The sequence below is a fragment of the Paracoccidioides brasiliensis genome (assembly GCF_000150735.1).
Source record: "Paracoccidioides brasiliensis Pb18 unplaced genomic scaffold supercont2.3, whole genome shotgun sequence".
In the NCBI taxonomy this organism is placed as follows: domain Eukaryota; kingdom Fungi; phylum Ascomycota; class Eurotiomycetes; order Onygenales; family Ajellomycetaceae; genus Paracoccidioides; species Paracoccidioides brasiliensis.
The window spans coordinates 3260067-3280989 of NW_011371360.1; the positions used below are offsets into that span (position 1 = coordinate 3260067).

The following is a 20923-nucleotide window of genomic DNA, read 5'->3' on the forward strand; positions in this document are numbered from 1 at the left end:
GAAAGAACTCATCAATGTATTCTTATTTTACCGGTTGGGAGGGGCCTAGAAGTAACAGAGGACACACAACAACTTTTCACCCTAGAAAATAACTTCAAGTTGTAAGATCCAGAACGTCATCCAAAATAAAATTTGGAAGACATTTCATTTTGCTTGTTATTTAATAGAGCTACTACTCTTCTCCACTTGAAAAATAGGTAACCACTCCGACAAATTGACTCCAAATAAATTACCCTGCTAAGCTCTGCAATCCAACTCCTCCTTTTCCGAAAGGCAGTCGTCAAGTACGCAGGTGAAGCACTGATGAGATCGCGAGGTACACGCCTGCTGAAGGAAGGAAACTAGATGGGATGCGCCGTAGTGCCGCCGGACAGATCATTCCCGAGTGGTATCCTTCGAAATCTGGAAAATGCAAGACTCGTTTTGGTAGATCCCACACGTGTACGGTAGTTGCGGATAGTTCATTGGAAATTAATGCAGATTGAAACAATCAAGATCACCGAGACGAGCAAGCGACAAGCGACAAGCGACAAGCGCAGAAATCCATAGTTCATTTTGCTGCCGACGGAACAAAATCAACCTTCTTTCTTCCTTGACAGGGTCGTTGGGCCATGAGAAACCTAGTGATGGGTGTTGTGCCTGAGATCTCCGTAATGGCTGGCATGCATCCTCCTGGCAACCATTGAACCAAGGTAATCAGTTTAGACCAATAGATTTCATCCGAAGGAAATTTTTATTAAGACATAAAGATTCACTTTGCGGTTTTCTGAGCTTGAAATTTGTCTATCATCAACTATGATGGCATGATGCGCGAGCTGGACTGACAAGAGGTTCTGCTGCCTGTGTCATTCGAAGATGCCAGGATCAGAGCTTCAGGTCCTTTGAGTTGTCGCAGTGATCCCAGACTGTTATTTTTGTCCGTTCCAGCTTCGTCTTCCTGCTGTGTGGTACTGGTCTTTGTTGCTTGACGTTAGTTGTCAGGCAAATGCAGTTGGGGATAGGAGTCAATGCTGTATGAGATGGTTTTAGGCAGAAAGCGAAAAGGAGGAGGGATTAAGGTTTGAAGTCATGTGTAAGCGTGTAGTAGAATAGGGGTAAAGTTAAAGGGGTATTTCTCCACACCAAAGGGCAGCATGTTAAACTGTGCACATTTATTTTCAAACTTCAAGGTCCAAATGGACGGTAATTCATTGATGTTATATACAAGGGAAACTATCTACTAATAATGTGGGAACGAGAAAAATAGAACACCAACTAATGCAAAGAGGTATGAGAATTCAAAGTAGGGGAAGACATCAGGGAGATTCGAAATGTGCGTTCCCAAGCGGAGAAGCAAGCGCGCGCCGTGAAAATGCTTCAAAATGATAACCCAAGAGCGCCAGTGAAATGAATCGCTCAAAGTAACTAGAGATTAAAAGACAGGAGAGCGGAGGACGTGGGTAGTTCTTCCAGGTCTATAAAATGTATGCCACGGAGTTGGCAAGCTCCAAGGCACCGCCGATCTACTGACCAGGTGTTTCGACCTGCCATCCATCCCCAACACGGGAACGGTTTAGGCACTGCTAGAATTCGAGGAGGTCGTTGAAATATCAACTCCTTTCGAGCTCTCCCATCTCGGGAGATAGAACACCCCGAGACACAATGATAATGGACGTCTATCCTCGTCGCTAAAGCACCTGTCGATTCGACATCGAAACGACAGGAGAGCAGGCTACAAGGAAGAGGCTTGCACTGATCATAGCAGCAAGTATATATTGGTCGGTAGCGGACTTATAATAGCACGCGGCGCTGGCCAATACTGCTGCTATACGAGATCAATTAGCCACCCATCAAAGTCCCAACTGTGAAAATAACATAACAAAGAGGAGAATTTATTCCACAGCCGGGGGTTATCGATCACGGATTCCAGGACCTATGACGGAATCCCCTAGTCCATCGGCAATCTGCATCACTCCATGGAGATTGCCGATGGACTTGGTGTCTCCGACATACGCCCTGGAATCCACGGTCCATCCTCGCCAGATGACCGAGGAGAAATGATCTCTGTTGGAACAGTATTCTCAACAGTAACCACGTCATCATCGTGGGTGGTAGGGTATTCATCGAAGTTGGGCTTGGCCCGTATGCTAAGCTTAGAGGAGTCTGTTGGGGATTGCCGCGGACGTTCCAAAAGATTGGGTTTTAGTTGAATCCGACCCCTCTCCAATGCATGTAACAGGATAGAATTGACCTCATCTGATACGATCCCCTTCAGTTTACTCATCGTGTCATCGGACATTTGAGACGCATGGACATTCCAACCCAGTTTATCCAGATGTTCTGAAACAATGGATTTGGTGTCGAGCGTTAGTCCTATGTGGTTACGGTGCAAGTATGTCGGTGAGGTTTCGTTGGAGCGACGAGAAATCTTAGATGGTTTCGACTTCGATGAAGAATTGACGGATACTACTTCATCCAGCATACGCTTATGGGCAGTTGGAACGACGTGACTAAACGGACCTTCGCCAACTTCATTTCTGATCTTGTAGTATACAAGGCCCAAAGTGGCCGCAAGAGCTTGATGGCAAGCTTCCGGGTACTGGCGAGATGCTTCTGCACGGGTGAGGTCTGAGGGTAAATCACTCGAGTCACTGGAGTCACTCATATCACCATCTGTGGAGAAAGTTGAATCGTGTGCATGCGGCATACGGCCCCAATACTGGTAGCCTTCCAATTCGTAAAACTCTGCAAGCTCGACAAGGCGATGAACTAGGGGGTTTTCAGGGTTATTATGGTCTCATGCCATCTAACGAGATGCCGTTAAACTTTTATCCACTTACTTCGGTTTCGCTTCTTCAAACACCAGAATTTCCAAACAGTCCGGGGGAAGTACTCTGGCCAACGAACAGCTCCGTTTTCTTCGACAAAAGGGACCGGGGTTATGGGTGCATATGCAGTCTGGGCTAGAGAGTTGAATCGTGTACGTTCCATGTACTTCATACGCGATTCCATTGCTGAGAAACGAGAGAAGACAGCTCCGAAGTTCTGAGACGACTCCCTTTGGAGTGTCATCAAATCAATGTGAAGTTGGCTCACGATAGTCTGAATCTGACTGAGGTCTGTTCGTGTAGCACAAACGTCGGTATGAAGTTTCTGGACATCGATCTGGAGCTGGTTGACATCGCTTTGCAGCTGGCTGATGTCACTCTGAAGAAAGTCTTCCTTCGAACTTAGCTCTGAGAGGTGAGTCCTCAGCTGTATCATCTCAGACTTCAACTTCGTTAGGCCATCCTTCAACTGGGACACATCGCCCTTCATCCTTCCTACGTTTAGTTCGATTCGGCTGCAGGTCTGGCGTTGCCCGTCAAATTCTCTTCGAATGTACTCATCTTCCCGGTTTCGTCGGTTGACGTATTCATCTTGGGTCAGTATTGAAGTCCGCAGATCGATTACTTTAGCATCAAGCTGATGTAAACGGTCATGGATAATGAGGAGTGCTGGATCAGAGACGGTTGGAGGTGTCGATTCTCGTTTCGTGGACAATCTTGGACTGGTCGTCATACTGGAAGCCCTGTGGAGGCTCCTTTCAACCGTGGACATGATGAAAAGGAGGGGAAAGAGGAAGAGAGAAGAAACAAAGACAAGAAAAGTGCTCATATGACTGGAAACATTCTGACTGTAGATATTTTTCTTTGATATTAACATGAACTTTGGTTTGGGAATGAGGGAATTTGGCGGGAATTGGGTGGCAGAAGAGTTGAGAACAAGGAGGTGAGGAGAAGACAAAGGGGATGACAGCGCCAAAGGGGCAGCAAATGTGGGAATTTTTGGCTCTTGGGGGGGGGGGCAAAAGTTGGACACAGAGCCATCATCCGGCCTCCTCAATGGAATGAGGGCCCAACCTGAACAATCTTGATGCAACCGTGAAACCGCTATACTCAAAGCAGAAGCATCGGCTGATGCCAAGGGAGAAGGCGCATTTTAAGTCTCACACGAAATATATTGAATACCGCTAGTGGTATTGCCCAGTCTCAGATGATGCCAACAGCCACACATCAAAGCGGAACAAGTCGGCGAGAAGTTTTAGGAGAAGAACGATATAGCTTCTTGATTCAAGCAATAAAGCTATAAAAAAGCCGATGTGAAATAAAGGCCAAAGAAATATCTTTGAACAGGCGAAGATATATGGAAAGTATGGGGAGGCTTCTTGTGCTGAAGCAGGCTGACTGAGAGGGAGGAGAGAAGGACGACCGGCGACCACAGCATGCTTGTTACGCAGTATTGCGCTAAGCAAAATTCCAAGCCCGCAGCGCTAACGCAGCAAACCGTACCGGGGCCTTTTTATTTTTCTTTGCTGTGGTCCGGAATCCTATCGTCCAACCAATTCAGTCTAGCAAATTTCATGGACTGGAGTCTTGCACCGGCCTAGCTCGATAAGGGCATAGATTGACGCCCACCGCCTCATCCTGCGAGCAAATGGGCGTCAGCCCAGAGTCCAACAAAATGTATCTGACCGCTTCAGCCTGCCTTAGCGTCATGACACGATTCTTGTCTCCCTGGATCATAAGTTCAGGGTACACGTGACAGCAGAGATAGATCTATACACTGATCACGTTACTGAGCCCGGTTGAACCGAGGAGGAGCCTGGGTTGTGTTGGGCCAGGGAGACTTTTGGCACCGTCCACGAGTTGCTGTTGGACCCGACACTGCATCACGTTAGTGGCCCAGGCTGAGGGACCGCGAGCCAAACAGAATGGTCCTTTCTAACAAAATCGCAGCTCGCTTCCCAGCCTTGGAAAGCCCATATTGGCCAGGTGAGAGAAAGGGGAATTTCAGGATTGTGGTCTGGTTGGCTCCAGCTTGAACGCGCGTTAACGTCTCCAACTGCGTCTGGCCGGTACAGGAACCAGAAGCAGGCACCGAAGATTGCATTTGGACTTCAAGGATGGTCGAGATCATATTATGCTGCTCGATTTGAGAATCAGAAGTCAGCGGCAGAAGGTCCCTGAGCATGGCAAGGGATATTGTCACGGACAATATATCCGTTAAAAGGTTCGCCACGCCGCTGGCAAAAGGCAAATTGTCGAGACAGGTCGACACTGCCAGGTCTAAAGGCATTGGAGGAATAATACACATATGTCCCATGAGTGAGAAGCCTACCATAAACCCCTTTGCAAATGTCAAAGCGACAACCACAAACGGGAGAAGCACGGCAGACGTGGGTCAACTTGATATCAAATAAGATTGGCATCAGGATATCAAGAAATGTCCCAACATCGGCAGATCCTGCCTTTTGAAAAGTCATAGGAATGTGTGTGCAGATTTTCCAGCTGATATGGCTGAGAGAGAAACAATAGCTGTACTGGTGTGGGTCATAGAAAAAAGCAGAGAACGACACGGTCGCTCGGAGCACACAACACCATCCTCTGTAATAGAGAAAGGAACTAATTGAAAACAACTTCATAATAGCTACTGAAGCAGGGGTTGGCCAGGGTAAGCTCTGGAAGAGGTATATAACAATAGGTCAGAGTTGGCACCTGCGCAGAGATGGGCTAACTGATAAAGATGACGATGCGCCCTGTGAGCAACATATGTGGTTTCTTTTTGATTCTCTGGGAGTCTACTCGGTCACAACGCCAGAACCCCAAGGATGTACCAGCAATCCCTTTGTATAAATAATGATAAATACGGGGTAGAAGATAGTTGTTCAGAGACAAAACAAAAAAGAACGGCATAGAATTAGGAACTTCAAGGGTGGAAGCTTAGCCTAAAACAGATTGTCCGAGATTTGTTGTTGGGTTAGGCAGCACTCGGGATATCGATGTTCCGCCAGAGCGCGTTCGAGTTCACATCCCGTGACTTCAAGGACAAAAAGGGGCTTCCAAAAGTCAATTTGCCCGATGCGCCGCCATCGTATTCTCTCTACGCAACACTTAACGAAGTACCTGATTTGTCCTCCCTGGGGAAGTCTCTTGGGAAATCAATCCATGATTATTAATGGAATAGACTGGTTACTTTGGCCACTAGACTTTGCTCAAACTCGAACCTGGTTGTGGGCTTGCGGACGGGATTGAGCAAAACACCACCCACGTAACTTTTCATGACATCCATAGATACACACCTCTTCAGCTATTATTAGCATTGAGATTACTGAACTCCTTCAACATCAAAGAAGCAGATGGATAGCTCGATATTCTCTCTTACACTTATATATCACCACCCGCGCAACTCCAGGTAAGGGGGTCACCATTTCTTTCGACCTGGGGTTCCGACTGGTTGGACATGATCTCAGAAGCCAGCCATCGTCAAACATACATCCATATTCACGTCGTCGACACCTGGTATGTCTCGACTTATGAGACTGGACTTGATGGTTTTGAATGATCCTGTTTGGATGGATCCCGTTTCACAGCGGAACAACAGTTGAATGATGAAATGACCGTACGTGAATATACCATACCGTTCATGGACGTGGAGGAGATGGAGATGATGATATGATGATTGAGCTCTCCATACAGCCAGGAAGCTGTATTACTGATGCTCCAGATGCGGAACTACCGTGGTATTGTTCTGTTCCCGGATGTGATAATTTGGAGTGGTAACTAGCCCCCCCTTTCCTCCCACTGCTCGACCAGCCCAGTTGAGCTGATCCATTGCGAGGGCCATAAAGGAAATCCGGGGAGATGTGCAGAATGAGAGAGGATTCTCTCTCCGCGTGTTGCTATTGCTTGTCTGATGTCCGGTGCTTTCCTCAACTTCCCAACACCCTCCGTACCTTACAAGCACCGCTCCTGCCCCCGGGACGCTGTTGGAGCAGCCCCGTTTCTTCAGTAGAAGAAACTTGCTATGGCGGAGACCTCGTCTTCTAACGTTTGCATTTGTTGGTGGTGCCGACACGGGCTCCTAAAAGCCCCCATTCTTTCAGCTTTATTATATCATGCTTATTGATATCACTTTTTTTTGCGCTTCAGTATGAAATATCTTTCTTGTTTTGCACTTTTTGCGTTCGTATGCCTTGGGGCCGCGGCTAGGGGAGGAGCTTCTGGAAAGTCCACTAGAGACGAAAGCGATTACTCAGACAATCCCCTAGACAGATGTGAATGCTATGTGGTTTCAGGGCCCGAGCCGGGGTATTTCCAGAACTACAGGTTTTACGACTTCCGATCAGTCTCCCCGGAGAAAACCTGGTCGGCAAACTCCAAATCGCCGAAGCCGGTCCAGAACATACCCTCCAACTCGAACAAGGAATCTCGCATACACCTTGAAGAGACAGGCTTTCTCGACGACTGGGAGATCCAGGACTGGAATAGAGATGGGTCATTGCTGTACCCAATCCCTATTCGGAACTACTATGAAAATGTTTTCGTCCTTGAAGATACCACGAACAAGTCGACCGACTCGACCTACTTAGCTCTTCGAACTCAGAGACTAGAAAACCATACCTCAACGGCAGAGATTGAAACATACATCTACAACATTTTTCGTTGTTCGCTCAGGGTTCGACTGCGCCTTCATGCTGGGCGACATGGACGGCTTGAGGATGTGGATGACGATGAGGATGGGGATGGAGATGGGGATTGGGATGGGGACAGGGACGAAGATGAAGACGATCTTGGTGTCGATAAAGACACAATCCCATCCAGTGACCGTAATCGTTCAAAAATATTTCCAGTTAATTTCCGCCTGCGACCACCACCTAAGGGAGCGGTAGCCGGTATTTTCACGTATTACTCCAGAACGGTTGAGTCGGATATTGAAATATTAACCTCTGACCCTTCAACACAAGTCCGCTATGCCAACCAACCAGATTGGGATCCGATAACGGACCTGGAGATACCAGGGGCGAGCACGATAGCTCAACTTCCCATTCCCTGGACAACCTGGGCAACCCACCGCCTCGATTGGTTTCCGAATATGTCGCGTTGGTATCTCAATAATGATCTTCAAGACGAGAAGGATTATCATGTTCCTGATAAACCCAGCATGCTTGCTCTGAATCTGTGGAGTGATGGAGGCGAATGGTCGGGCAATATGACGATTGGCTCTACAGTGCTGATGGGCATTGAGTGGATCGAGGTTGCTTACAACACTTCGAACACTGATGAGCTACCCGAACTTAATCGAACGCGTTTTATGGGGCATGTTAGATCTTCTGGGCGTAACCATCCTAGGCCAATATTAGATGAGAGCATCATGGCGAAATCGATGCATCATTGGGAAAAGCCAAAGAAACATGGCTTGAAAAAGGAGGACTTCAAAGATGACTCCGAGGAGAGCGATTATGGCGACGAGAAACATCTGCATTGTCTGGTCGGATGTCGAATTGACGATGTGGAAACCGTCGGGAAACCAGAAATTCTGTGGGACTATTCGCAGCCGCATTGAAACGCGCCTTTGGAAAATTGACGACGGTTGTGCTCAGGGTGTTTTTTTTTTTTTTTTTTTTTTTTTCCTTTTCTACTTAATCGAGCAGAAAAACATATCTCTACGCTAGAAAAGATAGTTTACTCTTGGACTGTTGTTCTGTATATCAAGTTCTTCTTTCTTCCCGTTTCCGTGCTTTTGGTCACCGCAGTTCTCTCTTGCATACCAAGGAGGCGGCGTTCAGAGTTGCCCTTTGTGTCCTCATCATTTTTCTTTTCCATGAATTTATGGATAATTTTTGCCCTCTCTGGTATATTCTTATATGGAGTGCTGTTTTCTCCGTTCCCCCGCAAGACAAGATAAAAGGCTATATATTGCGGATTCTATTCCCCTTCGCCCTGCAAATGGAAAACTGGTCCTCACTGCGATATCCCTGGTTGTGTAAACTCTACGCAATATGCCGTACGCTGTTGCTTCTCACTTTACCATCTCTTCTCCTCGATTGGAAGTAAAAATGGAAGTAAAAATTGGAAGCAAACAGAGGGCCCTGTGAGAATTGAAGAGTGAAACTCTGTTTTCACATCTTTTGGTTTAGTAATTTGACGTGATAGCGACATAGCAAATAAAAGGTTTTTCACGAGTCGCGATAGTAGTTACCGTGGATTTTAATAACCAGGGGAATGCAAGACAAATATAGGTACATAGCGCAACCTCCCTATCCAACAATTATCAGATTGCCCTTATTAGACACAGAAAGCCTTGACGATATTTAATAGCCTAAGCAAATATTTTTTATTTGCTTCTTTATAAACCACGTCTTGCTCTGTATTATTTGACCGGGTTGGGTTGCGGCGGTGAGCTGCCAGAGCTTATTAGGTAATGTGACTGGCCACACTCAACACTTTTTGATATTTTCCAACTCAATGCAAAGTCAAACTCTTCAACTTTCACATGATTCAAAATGAAGACTTAATTAAACTTGCAATTGAAGATTTGAAAGTGCAAAAGATCAAAATTATTGTGTCACTGCTAAGAAATATTCAAACTCTTATACAATGAAATCATCTTCTGATATATAAAAAATTATAAATATGCCAAAATAGCAGCTTCTACTTTTTGTTACGGCGCAGCGGCTTGTAATATGAATTAAGGTTGATCCACCTGATCAGCAAAGATGACAACAGGTTCCTGTTGTTGTTTCTGTCCAATCCATCCCTCCTAAATATACCATAAAAGCAAACCCAAGTCTTGTCTCAATTTCGGGCATCCAACCGGAGAGGCGAATTTTCTAGAGTCCGTTGATAAAAATCCACACCCCCGGACGGAAATAGCTAGCTCCAAAAGATTGTCGGTTCTAACCATTCGAGTTCTCTTCAAAAGGTTATTAGAAAAAGAAAAGTTAACTATAAACCACGAACATACTCGCGTGTTGGGCTTCTGTTAAATCATCCCGTCTTTCCGTCTCTAGGCAGCTATCGGCCGAAGGTTGGCCGAACGTGTAACTTTATTTTGCTACAGCTTTGTCATACATAGGTAGGTAGTTCACAGCCCCAAGTATTTGCTGGTTTCGACTAGAGGTTCAATTTTGGTGCTTCTATATAAACATGGTTAAAGTCGAGCCCAGTCTCGAAGCTCACCGAATTTGCTAATCCCGCTTTACACGATTGTCTGATTGTCTGATTGTCTGATTTTCTGATTGTCTGGGCGAGTTTTAGGTATTGCTTCGTTTACTGCCATGTCTGCTACCAATCAGAAAGGGCGTTGTCGTGGGGGTCTGAGAGATGAAGGTTCCTTGGAAAGCTTGCAAGCGGATGGCTGTTGCTCGCTGTCTTCTTCTCTTGGGCAGCCTGATGCCGGAGACCGCTGTTGCAATCGAGAAACCAAGCGATCTGAGGCTCAGCAGTCATGTTGCAATCTAAAACCCGAAGGGACGGATGCTCTACAATCCTGCTGCAATCAAAAATCCAAGGATAGAGAGGCTGTAGCGACACCAACAACAGCAACGGTAGCGGACGGACAATGTCCACCCCAACAGGGATGCGACATGTTAGAAAGCCCTCACGTCGTATGCGGAAGCCATGGAGAAAGCACGGGCACTGATATCAGTAGCAGAGGAAGAGACATGGACCGAAACATGGTTGACAGCGGCTGTAAGGAGAAGCAGGCGAATAGCAACTGCGATAAGGGAAAAAAAAGAGAACAATCTTGCTGCAGCAAAGACGGAGCATTTAGCAAGCCCAAAGATCTGTTTTCCCCCGGTCCACTTTCCTTGATATCTGCAGACAACACTGGGTTGGACTTGTGCTGCCCGGGACCTATTGCTACAGAAGATACAGACATGATCGAACAACATCCCCTGTCTATTGTCGGAGAGGATACATGCTGTACAACAGACGTTGACTGCGAGTGCTCAGGTACATATAAAGCTATTGCCTTCTGGTCGTTTTTATATATACGTATATACATGCTAATATAACGCCATTGACAATCAGAGGAATGTCTCTTTGAGTACGCCTCATATCTGTGCTCTGTGAACAGCGAGCATAGAGAGGATCAGGCCTTCTTTCCAGAGGAAGACGAATGCTGCACCGGCAAGAAGTCTTCGGATGAGCCCAAAATGGTTCCGGTTTCACCAGGATCAGCCCTTCCCAGAAGCTCCGAGCTTCCACCTCGGCGTCCCAGTCATATTCTCCGGAAAATGACGGCGATGACATGCGCCAAACATTTAAATATGGCCGTAGAATACGCTTCAGATATTGCCACCGGGGCAGCACTGGGGAATATGTCCTCTACCGTCACTGCCTCTATCAGAGCTGCTGAAGCCTCCTACGTCTCCAGTATCAGTAACATTATCCGACGATGTTTTTGCAGAGGTACTCGTCGCTTCCCATTCCCTGGCGATAAAAGTTGCTGCATGGTTCGTCGCGAACGCAAGCGAAACCTCGCAGAGCCATTCCGCGATTCTACCTCTGCCTGCTCCAAGTTGTTTTCCGAGGATAAAATCGATAAAATCGATACAATTCCCACTCCACCTCAACGATCTCCGCAATCCGATGTTGAGATGGGAAATGTCGACCGTCTCCACGCTCTCTCGCTTGGCGTGGTTGGGATGACCTGTGGCGGGTGCGAATCGAAGCTGCGGAATACCTTGAACTCATACCCCGGTATAAGTGAAGTGCGAACCAGCTTTATCCTGAACCGTGCGGATATGACATATGACCCTTCAAGAGTCAGTGACCCAGCAGAAATTATATCTAGAGTTAAGAAGGTTACCGGTTTCACATGCACGATCCTTCGAACCGGGCTTGCAGGGGATGCTGTCGTTGGGGAGCGAGTACATATCAAGAATCTCAGCTTGAAGGGACGGGATGTTGTTCAGCAGATGGATGGAGTAAGCCATATCTCCCTGCTTCGTGATGCAACCTATGAAGTGTTTTACAACCCCCAAACCGTTGGTATCAGGGATATTCTTGAAGCGGGAAATGTGCATGTTGGAGGATCCGAACCATGCGCGGAACTAGTACCAAACAGCTCTTCTGAAGAAGTTGCGGAAGCTACTGAAAATGCACACTGGCTCTGGCTGATTGTTCGCTCTTTGGTAGCTACTGTGTTTACAATCCCGGTGCTGGTATTTGCGTGGGCACCAGTTGCCAGATATTCTCCTTTCCCGAAACAAATGTCATTCATTTCCTGGTCCTTCGCTCTAGCAACAGTCGTACAGCTACTTGCAATTCCGATTTACCAATATGCTTTTCGATCTTTGATCTACCAGAAAGAAATAGATATGGATGTCCTCGTCGTATTGTCTATTACAAGCGCTTATATCTATTCTGTGGTAGCATTTGTTTTTGAAGTTCGTCATTCGACCGAAACTACAGTATTGGGCCATCCTATCTTTGAGACTAGCTCATTGCTGGTTACTCTAATACTGTTAGGCAGACTAATGGCGACATGGGTTAAAAGGAAGGCTCAAAACGCTATCAAATTGAGTACATCGCAATCAAAATCCGCGCGTGTCATCAGAAGAGCATCTCCCAGGCATGGTTTCCATTCCTGTCCCTCGACGAATCTAGAAGACGGAGAAACTAAATTTATTGACATCTGCCTCCTTCACTACGGAGATATCATTCAGGGAATGGCATCTGAACATATAGTTACTGATGGGATCATCGTTAACGGAAGCGCGGAGATTGACGAGGCACATATCACCGGGGAGAATGTTCCCGTCGTTCGTACAACGAAGGCGTTTGTATATGCCGGGTCAACCATTATCAACGGCCAGATCAACTATCGAGTTACAAGACTCGTATCTGAGAATACTCTCAGCATCGTCAAGCGTCTTGTCTCCACAGCCGCATCATCGAGAACAAAAATACTAGAGAGAGCTGACCTGGCTGCTTCGTTCTTGACCCCTATCATCCTCGTCGTGGCATGCATCTCATTTCTCGTCTGGGTCCTTGTCAACCGATTTGCTAGAGACTGGACTGATACAGAATCATCGATTAATGCCCTTACACATGCGATTGCAATCCTTGCTATCAGCTGCCCGTGCGCTTTGGTACTAGCTGTCCCGATGGTCCTCGCTGTTTCAAGCACAGTAGCGGCGAAGAAAGGGGTTCTTTTTAAGACTGGGGAAGCTCTTGAAGTCGGGCGCCAAATTACCCACGTCGTTTTTGATAAAACAGGGACCCTGACATCCGGAGAGCTCTCTGTCATCCGTGAAACTCTTCTCTGCGAAGGATCTAGTGAAACTCGACAAGAAATCAACAGGATGGCGGCGATGCTCACGAAAGGGAATCGCCATCCCGTATCTCTGGCAATCGCACAATATATAGCTAGCAAAGGCACCCAGGCGAGCGTGTGTGGCGAGTTAGAGCCCACGATAATAGTAGGAAAGGGGGTTGAAATAGCTACTGAGAACGGCACAATAAAGGGTGGTAGCCCATCCTGGTTGGGATTGGAAAACCATCCAAAAGTCAAACAATTGCTCAATGAAGCCCTTACAGCCTTCTGCGTGACACAAAACGGTGCCCTCTTGGCTGTCTACGGGCTGGCGGGTACCATCCGCCCTGAAGCAGTCGGTGTTCTCCAGAAGCTTCGCAGCAAGAAAATAACCACCCATCTCCTCTCAGGAGACAACCCATCTGCCGTCACTGCTGTTGCTGCAGAGCTGAACTTCGATATGGATAACGTCCGCAGCCTTTGCCAGCCCGACAGCAAAGCTGCATATATCCGTAACTTACAAACACCCTCCTCCATGCAGCCCGAACTCGCCGCTTCGCCCAGATCTCGCTTCTGGCTCCGTCCCCGATTGCAATCACAGAACAACAAAGTCCTTTTCATCGGGGACGGCACCAACGACGCCCCGGCGCTCTCCCAAGCCGATCTAGGAATCTGCATGACAAATGCAACAGATATCGCCGCAGATGCAGCAGACGTAGGCATTCTCTCTGGCTCCCTGCACGGGCTGCTATCCTTCCTAGAGCTCTCGCACTCGGCAACCCGTCGGATTCAGATTAATATCGCGTGGGCGGTGGCGTATAATGTGTTTGCGGTGTTGTTTGCAGGCGGTGCGTTTGAGGCTGTGGGATTTAGGATCCAGCCGAGCTATGCGGGGGCTGGGGAGATAGTGAGTCTTGTGCCCGTGATTGTGGTTAGTTTGAGTTTGGGGTTCTCATTGTCATGGCTGTATGGTGGGCGGGCGACATAGGTGGGATGGGATGGGGCCAGGAGGAGAGGGAATCTCCTTCTGCTCTAGCTTCCGTTATTTGTTTTCTCCGCTGTTGACATTGTCTTGTGTTTGCGTTTGCTGGAAGGACTGGGGTGGCAGGTTTTATGTACTGTACCACCAAACTAATGAATTGAAGGATGACGGAAGTGGTGGTGGTAGATATTTTGTAGTTTGTGCGTTGCTTGCTAGGAGGTGACAGCCTACATCTTGAATACAGTCGTTTCGTTTCCATAGCTATTATCCATCTTAACTTTCAGATGTATATGACAACGTGGAACGGACTTTGGAATTGCCCCCTTCTAATGGAAAGACGGCAAACCACTATGAAAAACCAACGCCTTCACCAATTATGTGGCATTGACGTACAGTAAATACTACACACTTCTACAGAACATGACGATAAACCAGATTAAGCAACAAATAGAAGAATCAAAGGGAAAAATATACAAAAAATACAAAAACCCGGGGTCCCAAATATGCAAATTGAAATAAACAAAACCAACGCCCCGTTGAAAACAGTGGGTATTTATTCAAAATCAAAATGCAGCGTTACATACACCCCAATATACAAAAAACTCCGTACAACCCACCAAGGGCAAGGGATGCAAAAACCGCGACGGCCAGCAAACATGCATCTATACACGCGTTCGGAAAGAAAAAGAGAAAAAAGCAATCCTACTCTCCACTGGTGACGGATGTTGTCTTTTTGACGCAACGAGATGATCACATGAAGGGAAGATTCCATTACCGCATCGACCCGACCGGATCCATGTCAATCCCCAGTTCTTCCCGCAGCAGCGAGGCGATCACAAGGGAGGGGAAGACGCCAATACAGCATCGACCCAACCCGGATCCATCTCGAGTTGTGTATAGAAAAAGGAGTAGCGACACGATCACCAGGTAAAAGAAAATGCCATTATAGCATCGACTTAACTGGATCCATCTCGAGCTTGGGATCGAAATCACCATCGAACCCCCCGTTTATCAGTTCGGCAACGATCCTTTTACGGATCTGGGGAATATCCCTAGCCCCATATTTCAGGGGCATGCCTAACGCCACCAATTTGGCGGTCGTCAGGAGGAATACCCCGCAATCGCTGCCGTTATCTTGCTGTGGGGAGATGGAGGGCAGCACCCGCCACTCTTCTTCCACGAAGAGTTCGCCCAACTCACCCCGGAGCCACTTCTTCACCGTTGCAATGTGGGCCAAGGAGGGCGAACCGAGAGAGTCAAAATGCTCGATCGTTCGAGCAACCGGTCTTACGACCATAAGGGTCCAGTGTTCGCTGTCGTGGATGGGGACGAAAACCGTCTCCACTCGCAACAACTCGCCCCCTCCGATCTTGGCACGACTCGCCCAGCGCCGCACGCTCTCATAACCTTTGTCACGAAGGTTAGAGAAAAAAAACGTGCTGAAGGCGTGGTACCTGGGCTTGTCATGCCTCCCAGAATTCCCTGCAGCCCGACGTGCATGGTCGACGATCAACGCAAGATATGCGTTGATTACTTCGTCATTGAGCCAGGTGCGTAGCTTGTAACAAGTGTTAAGCGACCTCCGAGTAATAGGCTCTCCACGTGATGTGGAGGCCAGCTTACTGTGATCGGAGTGCGCCATCGCACTGTCAACTTTAGTTTCCCACGCGGCTGTCAGGTGTTTAACGAACGGGGCATCTAGGGATCGAGGAGAGAGCTGGTTGCGCTGGATCAACTTGTCTGCCAGGGTTTCCCTGTCTTTGGACGCTAGAGCTGCACCTGCGCCCTCTGAAATCGCTTGAACCGAAGGAACTATAGGGAACAAAGGATCATAGGCTCGCACTGAAGAGACTGGCCTTCCCATCGGCGAATCTGTCGTGAGCCATTGGACAGCTTTGTTTGGGCGTTCCTCGGCCTCTTGAGCATTGCTGGGCAGATATCCTTCGTAATCAGGAGTTGGTGGGGCCTCCTTTGACTCTGCCTGAAGTTCTTGTAACACTGTGGCTTCTGGTTGGGCAACTGGTTCACCGGGTGGTGGCGATGGAGCCTGCTGAGGAGTCGCTTGAACTTGAGTCACTTGAGCTTGAGTTTGATCAGGAGTCGGTTGAGGAGTTGCCGCATGAGCAGGAATAGCTTGAGGAGAAGTGAGCTGAGAAATAATAGCTTCAAGGGAAGTAGCTGGAGTCCCTAGAGAAAGAGATCGTCGAGGTGGGGTCAACGGAGCAAGTGTGGTTAAACCTTCAGGGACTGCTGGAAGTTGTGGAAGCGGTGGGAGTGGTAGCTTTTCCTCTGGCTCTGGAGAAGAAGAAAGTTTGACAGATTTGGTCCGTTGGGCACCTCGATCACACATAGCTTGACATCTAGCCAATTCCGCTGCTTCCTCCTCAGGAGACAATTTGTCAACTAGGTGTCCGGTTTCAGCAAAAGTGTATTTTCGGTAAGATTCGTGGAAAGCTCGTAGGACAGCTTCGTTGCGCGGAACTGCGTTTGGCCAAGCTCCTGGTACGAATACGCCCTTTCTTAGAGGACGTGGGACGGGATTTTTGTTCCGGCGATCTAGAGGCACATAAGGAAGTGGACCAGCGGTCGACTTGGACTGGAATTTGATTTTGCTGGTAGGTGTCTTCTTTTGGATCTTCGAGCCTTTCACCACAGCATCCTTTTTGGCACTGCGTCTGTAGGACTTAATCATTTGAGACGGTGGAAGGTTGGTACGTGGAGAAAGGTTGGAATCTTCATATTCGTAAATGGTGACCTGTGCATGCTGAGGGGTTGGCTTCTTAATACCCATGCCAAACTTACGAGCTTTTTGGCGGTGGCGTTCATTTTCAGATAGGTGGCGCCGACTCCTGCTCTGTTGTTGTTGTTGTTGCCGTGGTTGCCGTGGCTGCCGCAGTCGAATTTTTCGCCGGATAAATTCGGGCACCACACCATCGTAAATCTCAACGGCTCTTCTTTTTACGCACCCTTGGACCTCAACAGCGGCCTGGACGAACTCTCGATAAGTTCGACTTGCTTTGTTGCCAACTGTTTCGAAAGCGAAACGCATAGCTTTGAGTGTTGGGAAGTAAACCTCATATATCACCCATGGAGGTAGACGTAGAACGTGTTGCAGGAATGTGAGCTAATGGAGCGGAAGTTAGTATGTATATGTACTCGTAAGTCGTTGTGTTGGGTCACAACTTGCCTGTTGTTGTTGAACGACATCATCATAGCCGTGCTCCGGAAAATTCGGAGGTATCACGGTGCCATCGGTAAGAGGAACTACCATCCCTGGAGCTGATGTGCGTGGTTCCCCAACCAGGGCACCCGACATTAGCGCAATTTGGTCTCGAACAATGCTGGCATCAGCTTCACTCATGTGAAATAGCTCAGTTGGTGGTATAGCCAGCTGACGGGTAGTGGCTGGGGCCAGCCGCCAAGTGCCAGGGAAACGTTTAGGAGTACGTTGATTTTCAGGTTGATAGATGACGGCATCCTCAGGAACCTGATGAAAATGATCAAGTTAGAATAGCTATAGCTTTTAAGGCCGGGTCATCAAATCTTACTGCTTACATAAACTTGGGCAACTGAGGCACCAGAGGCTTGAGAAGAAGAAGGTAAAATTGAGCGCGCTGTGACTGGTGAAGCTGCGACTGGCGACGCTGCAACGGGGTGAGTTGCACGCTGAGAGGCCGCAAAAGGATTGTCTGCAACTGGTTCGATTACGAGCCGAGGGCCCACAAAAGGGGACGCTGCAGTTGAGCGCGTTGCAAGCGGGGAGCTTCCAAGTAAAGAGCCTTCATAAGAAGGCGCGTCAGTCATTGACGTGTCTACGGGTGATTCTGGTAGGGACTGTAAACAAAAAACAAAGATCAGTATCAACGAAAGAAAGAAAAAAAAAAAAAAAAAAAGAAAGAAAAAGAAAAAAAGAAAAGGGGGGACTGAATCTAGGTCCTACATTTCCATGAGCCGTCTCTAGCTCTAGATCACGTTGATTCCCGCGACCACCCTGCTCGTAGCCACCAACAGCCTCGATATTTCTCTTACGTGGAGTGGAATTGAGAGTTCGATGGATGACTTGGGGTAATGGGATGGATGAGATGCCGCTGCATCTCCATGTAGCGCCTATTCTTCGATCGGACTTCACGGCCGTATTACCGTCCTGCGTTGGGAGATACCCCCCCGACTTGTTCTGATTGCCATTTGATGACCCCTGTGGCCCACCCTCAGGAGGAGTTCTGGCCTTTTGCAATTTAAAAAGGGCATTGCTTGGGGGGGTCTTACGGTGAGGCTGAGTTGGAGAACATTGAAGGTTCAAAGGCTGTGAATTTCCGTTTGGCGAGAGTAGCAGGGCCAAAGGTGGTGTGGTGGGTGCTGTCTCTGCGTTCACCTGAGGAGTCTTAGAGTTGGCTTGGACGCGTTGCGAGACGCGAATAGGGGTTTGAGTAGTGCTATATTGATGAGACAAAGTGTTATGATGTGAAGTTGGAACTGGAAGAGGGTCTTGTGAAGGGGTTGGCTCCCAGTCCATTGGATCAGGAGGAATGAGATGCCCCTCCATATTTCGAATCAAAAGGTTTCGATGTAATGCAGATATTTTTCCCATTTTCGCGGCTGCTTAAGAATTGAGTTCGTAATAAAGGCGGTGGGGGTGGTAGTAGCCAAATGTAGGCGGGTAGATGTAGTCCAAGGATGATAGAGCAAACTGATATGCCAATCAGATAGCTCGAGAAAGAACAAGGCGTGTCGATGGGGCCAGAGAGAAATAGAATGAATGGCGACGATGGAAGGAGAAATACTGGAGTCTTGCAAGTGTTCAAGCTTGAGAGATAGAGAAGATGAACGGACCGACGCTTTTGTTTACGGATGGCAAAAAGGCTGGGGCTCAGCCAGCCAAAAGACGAAGGAAGGTGAGACGTGTTTGTAGCAGAGCAAAAAGCGTGTTGAGGCAGAGACTGAAGGGAACCCGCGAATTTTTTTTTTTTTTTTTTTTTTCTTTCTTTCTTTCTTTCTTTCTTTTTTTTTTTTTTTTGGTAAAAGAAAGAAGAAAAGAAAGGAAGAAAAGGGCTGGCGCTTCACTGGAGGAACTTTTGGCTTGCTTGGGTAGAGAACGTGGTTGACAACGAAAGGTTTGGGGTGGATGATTAAGAGTAGGAGAGGGGAGAGTAGTTGGAAAGCAGAAGAGAGAGAAAGAAAGAAACGTGGGAGGAAGATAATGGAGCTTTTGAGCGGTGGATTGTGCAGTGTTGTAGAGGTTGGGAGGGGGGATGAAAAGGAGTTAACATCCAAAGCGGGACTTTGTTGTGATGTTGATGTTGCTAAGCACTCGATCCGCTGAACACGTTGCCGTTTCTGTGTGTATATTTCCCACCCTGCGTCTTTCGAGTTGTCTGGAAATGCAGAGAAAATGGGTATTTGGGATATAGGGGGGTGTTCAGGGTGACCGCGGGGAACAGCTCCAAGATCAAAACCACCCCAGCCCCACAGCAACGCCCGGAGTGAGCAACAAATAGAAAACCAAACAAACCCGAAAGTAAGTAATTAGTGATTAGGATAGAGTCGAGTGAAGAAGGGTTAGGAGAGAGGTAGAAGCGTGACAGGACAAAGAGGCAATTAGATCATTAGGAAGAGAGAATGAACATGCGAACGAGTGTTTGGGGGGTATAGATTAAGGTTTGATAGAGGATTGGGATCCAAGCAGACACAAGCGACAGAGAAGATTGAGAGGATGGAGACACATAGAGCACTAGCAGCGAAGTACAGTAAGAGAATACTCTCTAACTCCGGACGTTGTCTGTCTGGTTAGACCAAAGGAAATGCAACGTGATCTGCGCTGATGTTCCGTAGAGAGATTTCCTGGCAGAGTAAAAGAGAGAGAGAGAGAGAGAGAGAGAGAGAGAATCGGGAAGATGTAGCGGTCAAAGTAAGAGCTCCAGGCGCCGTACCGTCGAAGAAGATAGAAGAAACGCCGTCCGTCCGTAGTTCGATGCGGGCGCTAAGAGCTGTCGTTGCTCCGATCCAATCATGTACAGGAAGCTTTAGTTTGTTTTTGGGCGGAACTCTGTACAGGGGGGTGGCGGTAAAGGTCGAGAGGAAGAGCTAAGCTTGATTAACACAAAGAGGGGCCGTGGATTTGAGGTTTGAGGAGCTGCTTTACAAGGAGCTACTTGCGGAACAAGAGCCGGGTGGGAAGAGGGGGGGGGAAGGGCGGGATTTCGTAAGTTCAGTCCAATGAAGAGGTAGAAAAGTAAGAAAATTAAAGCGAACGATTGGAGAAAGTCAAGGAAGTTTTTAAAGAAAATAAGAGAGAAGCAGAAGGAAGAGGCAGAAGAACGGAGCAGCAGACCAACCCAAACCACTCCGCGTTGCTGCACGGGGATACTTTGGCCTTGCTCCACACGCGGTGAGTAGCGGGCGAATCTTTGGATCTTGAAGCTCAAACTTCCATTAGCTAGTTAGTTAACAACAGAAAAAGAAAAAAGGTCGTTCCTATCCCCAAAGTCGTCGCTAATCCGCATGCTTATTTCCCAGTTCCTGGCAGCCAGCACACAACGACCTTGGAATGGATATTGGTATCCCCATGAATATCTGCAAAGGTAACCCGGAGGAAGAGTCGCTTTTCCTTTTTATTTTCCCTCTCTAATTGTATGTAGCCAGCCCAACAACCGGGGGGGGGGGGATGAGCGGCTTAGGGCAACTTTAAAGCTTGTGGCTGGCAACTGATCACGTGTTAACTGGAGCTTGGTTGTTTTAGGATTAGCGCAGCGCTTTGGGCGAAACAAACCCGTTCAAGTCCGCAAAAGTCCCGCAGAATTTCAAATCAATTCCATGAAAGGGAAAAATCAAAAAAAAAAAAAAAAAATCCAAAATCAAAAAATTCCAAAAAAAAAAAAA

The 20923-nt window shown here is 47.7% G+C and overlaps 5 protein-coding genes across 5 annotated transcripts; 2 read left to right on the plus strand and 3 right to left on the minus strand.

Annotated features, from left to right (window-relative positions):
• Positions 1 to 1948: 1948 nt before the first annotated feature.
• Positions 1949 to 3579, minus strand: PADG_03372 (uncharacterized protein; the record flags this gene model as incomplete). Its single annotated transcript, XM_010760537.1, has 2 exons — positions 1949 to 2748; positions 2820 to 3579. The coding sequence occupies 2 exons, from the start codon at positions 3577 to 3579 to the stop codon at positions 1949 to 1951; spliced, it is 1560 nt and encodes a 519-aa protein (XP_010758839.1).
• Positions 3580 to 4379: 800 nt separating this feature from the next.
• Positions 4380 to 5097, minus strand: PADG_03373 (uncharacterized protein; the record flags this gene model as incomplete). Its single annotated transcript, XM_010760075.1, has 3 exons — positions 4380 to 4535; positions 4598 to 4685; positions 4748 to 5097. The coding sequence occupies 3 exons, from the start codon at positions 5095 to 5097 to the stop codon at positions 4380 to 4382; spliced, it is 594 nt and encodes a 197-aa protein (XP_010758377.1).
• A 1854-nt stretch (positions 5098 to 6951) lies between these two features.
• PADG_03375 (uncharacterized protein) lies at positions 6952 to 8364 on the plus strand (the record flags this gene model as incomplete). The annotated part of the gene is made up of 1 exon (XM_010760538.1): positions 6952 to 8364. One exon carries the CDS (start codon positions 6952 to 6954, stop codon positions 8362 to 8364), a length of 1413 nt encoding a protein of 470 aa, XP_010758840.1.
• Positions 8365 to 10078: 1714 nt separating this feature from the next.
• Positions 10079 to 14053, plus strand: PADG_03376 (cation-transporting P-type ATPase PCA1; the record flags this gene model as incomplete). The annotated part of the gene is made up of 2 exons (XM_010760539.1): positions 10079 to 10757; positions 10836 to 14053. The coding sequence occupies 2 exons, from the start codon at positions 10079 to 10081 to the stop codon at positions 14051 to 14053; spliced, it is 3897 nt and encodes a 1298-aa protein (XP_010758841.1).
• A 937-nt stretch (positions 14054 to 14990) lies between these two features.
• On the minus strand, positions 14991 to 18635 carry PADG_03377 (SUMO protease ULP1; the record flags this gene model as incomplete). The annotated part of the gene is made up of 4 exons (XM_010760076.1): positions 14991 to 17171; positions 17250 to 17534; positions 17603 to 17881; positions 17988 to 18635. The coding sequence occupies 4 exons, from the start codon at positions 18633 to 18635 to the stop codon at positions 14991 to 14993; spliced, it is 3393 nt and encodes a 1130-aa protein (XP_010758378.1).
• Positions 18636 to 20923: the final 2288 nt, after the last annotated feature.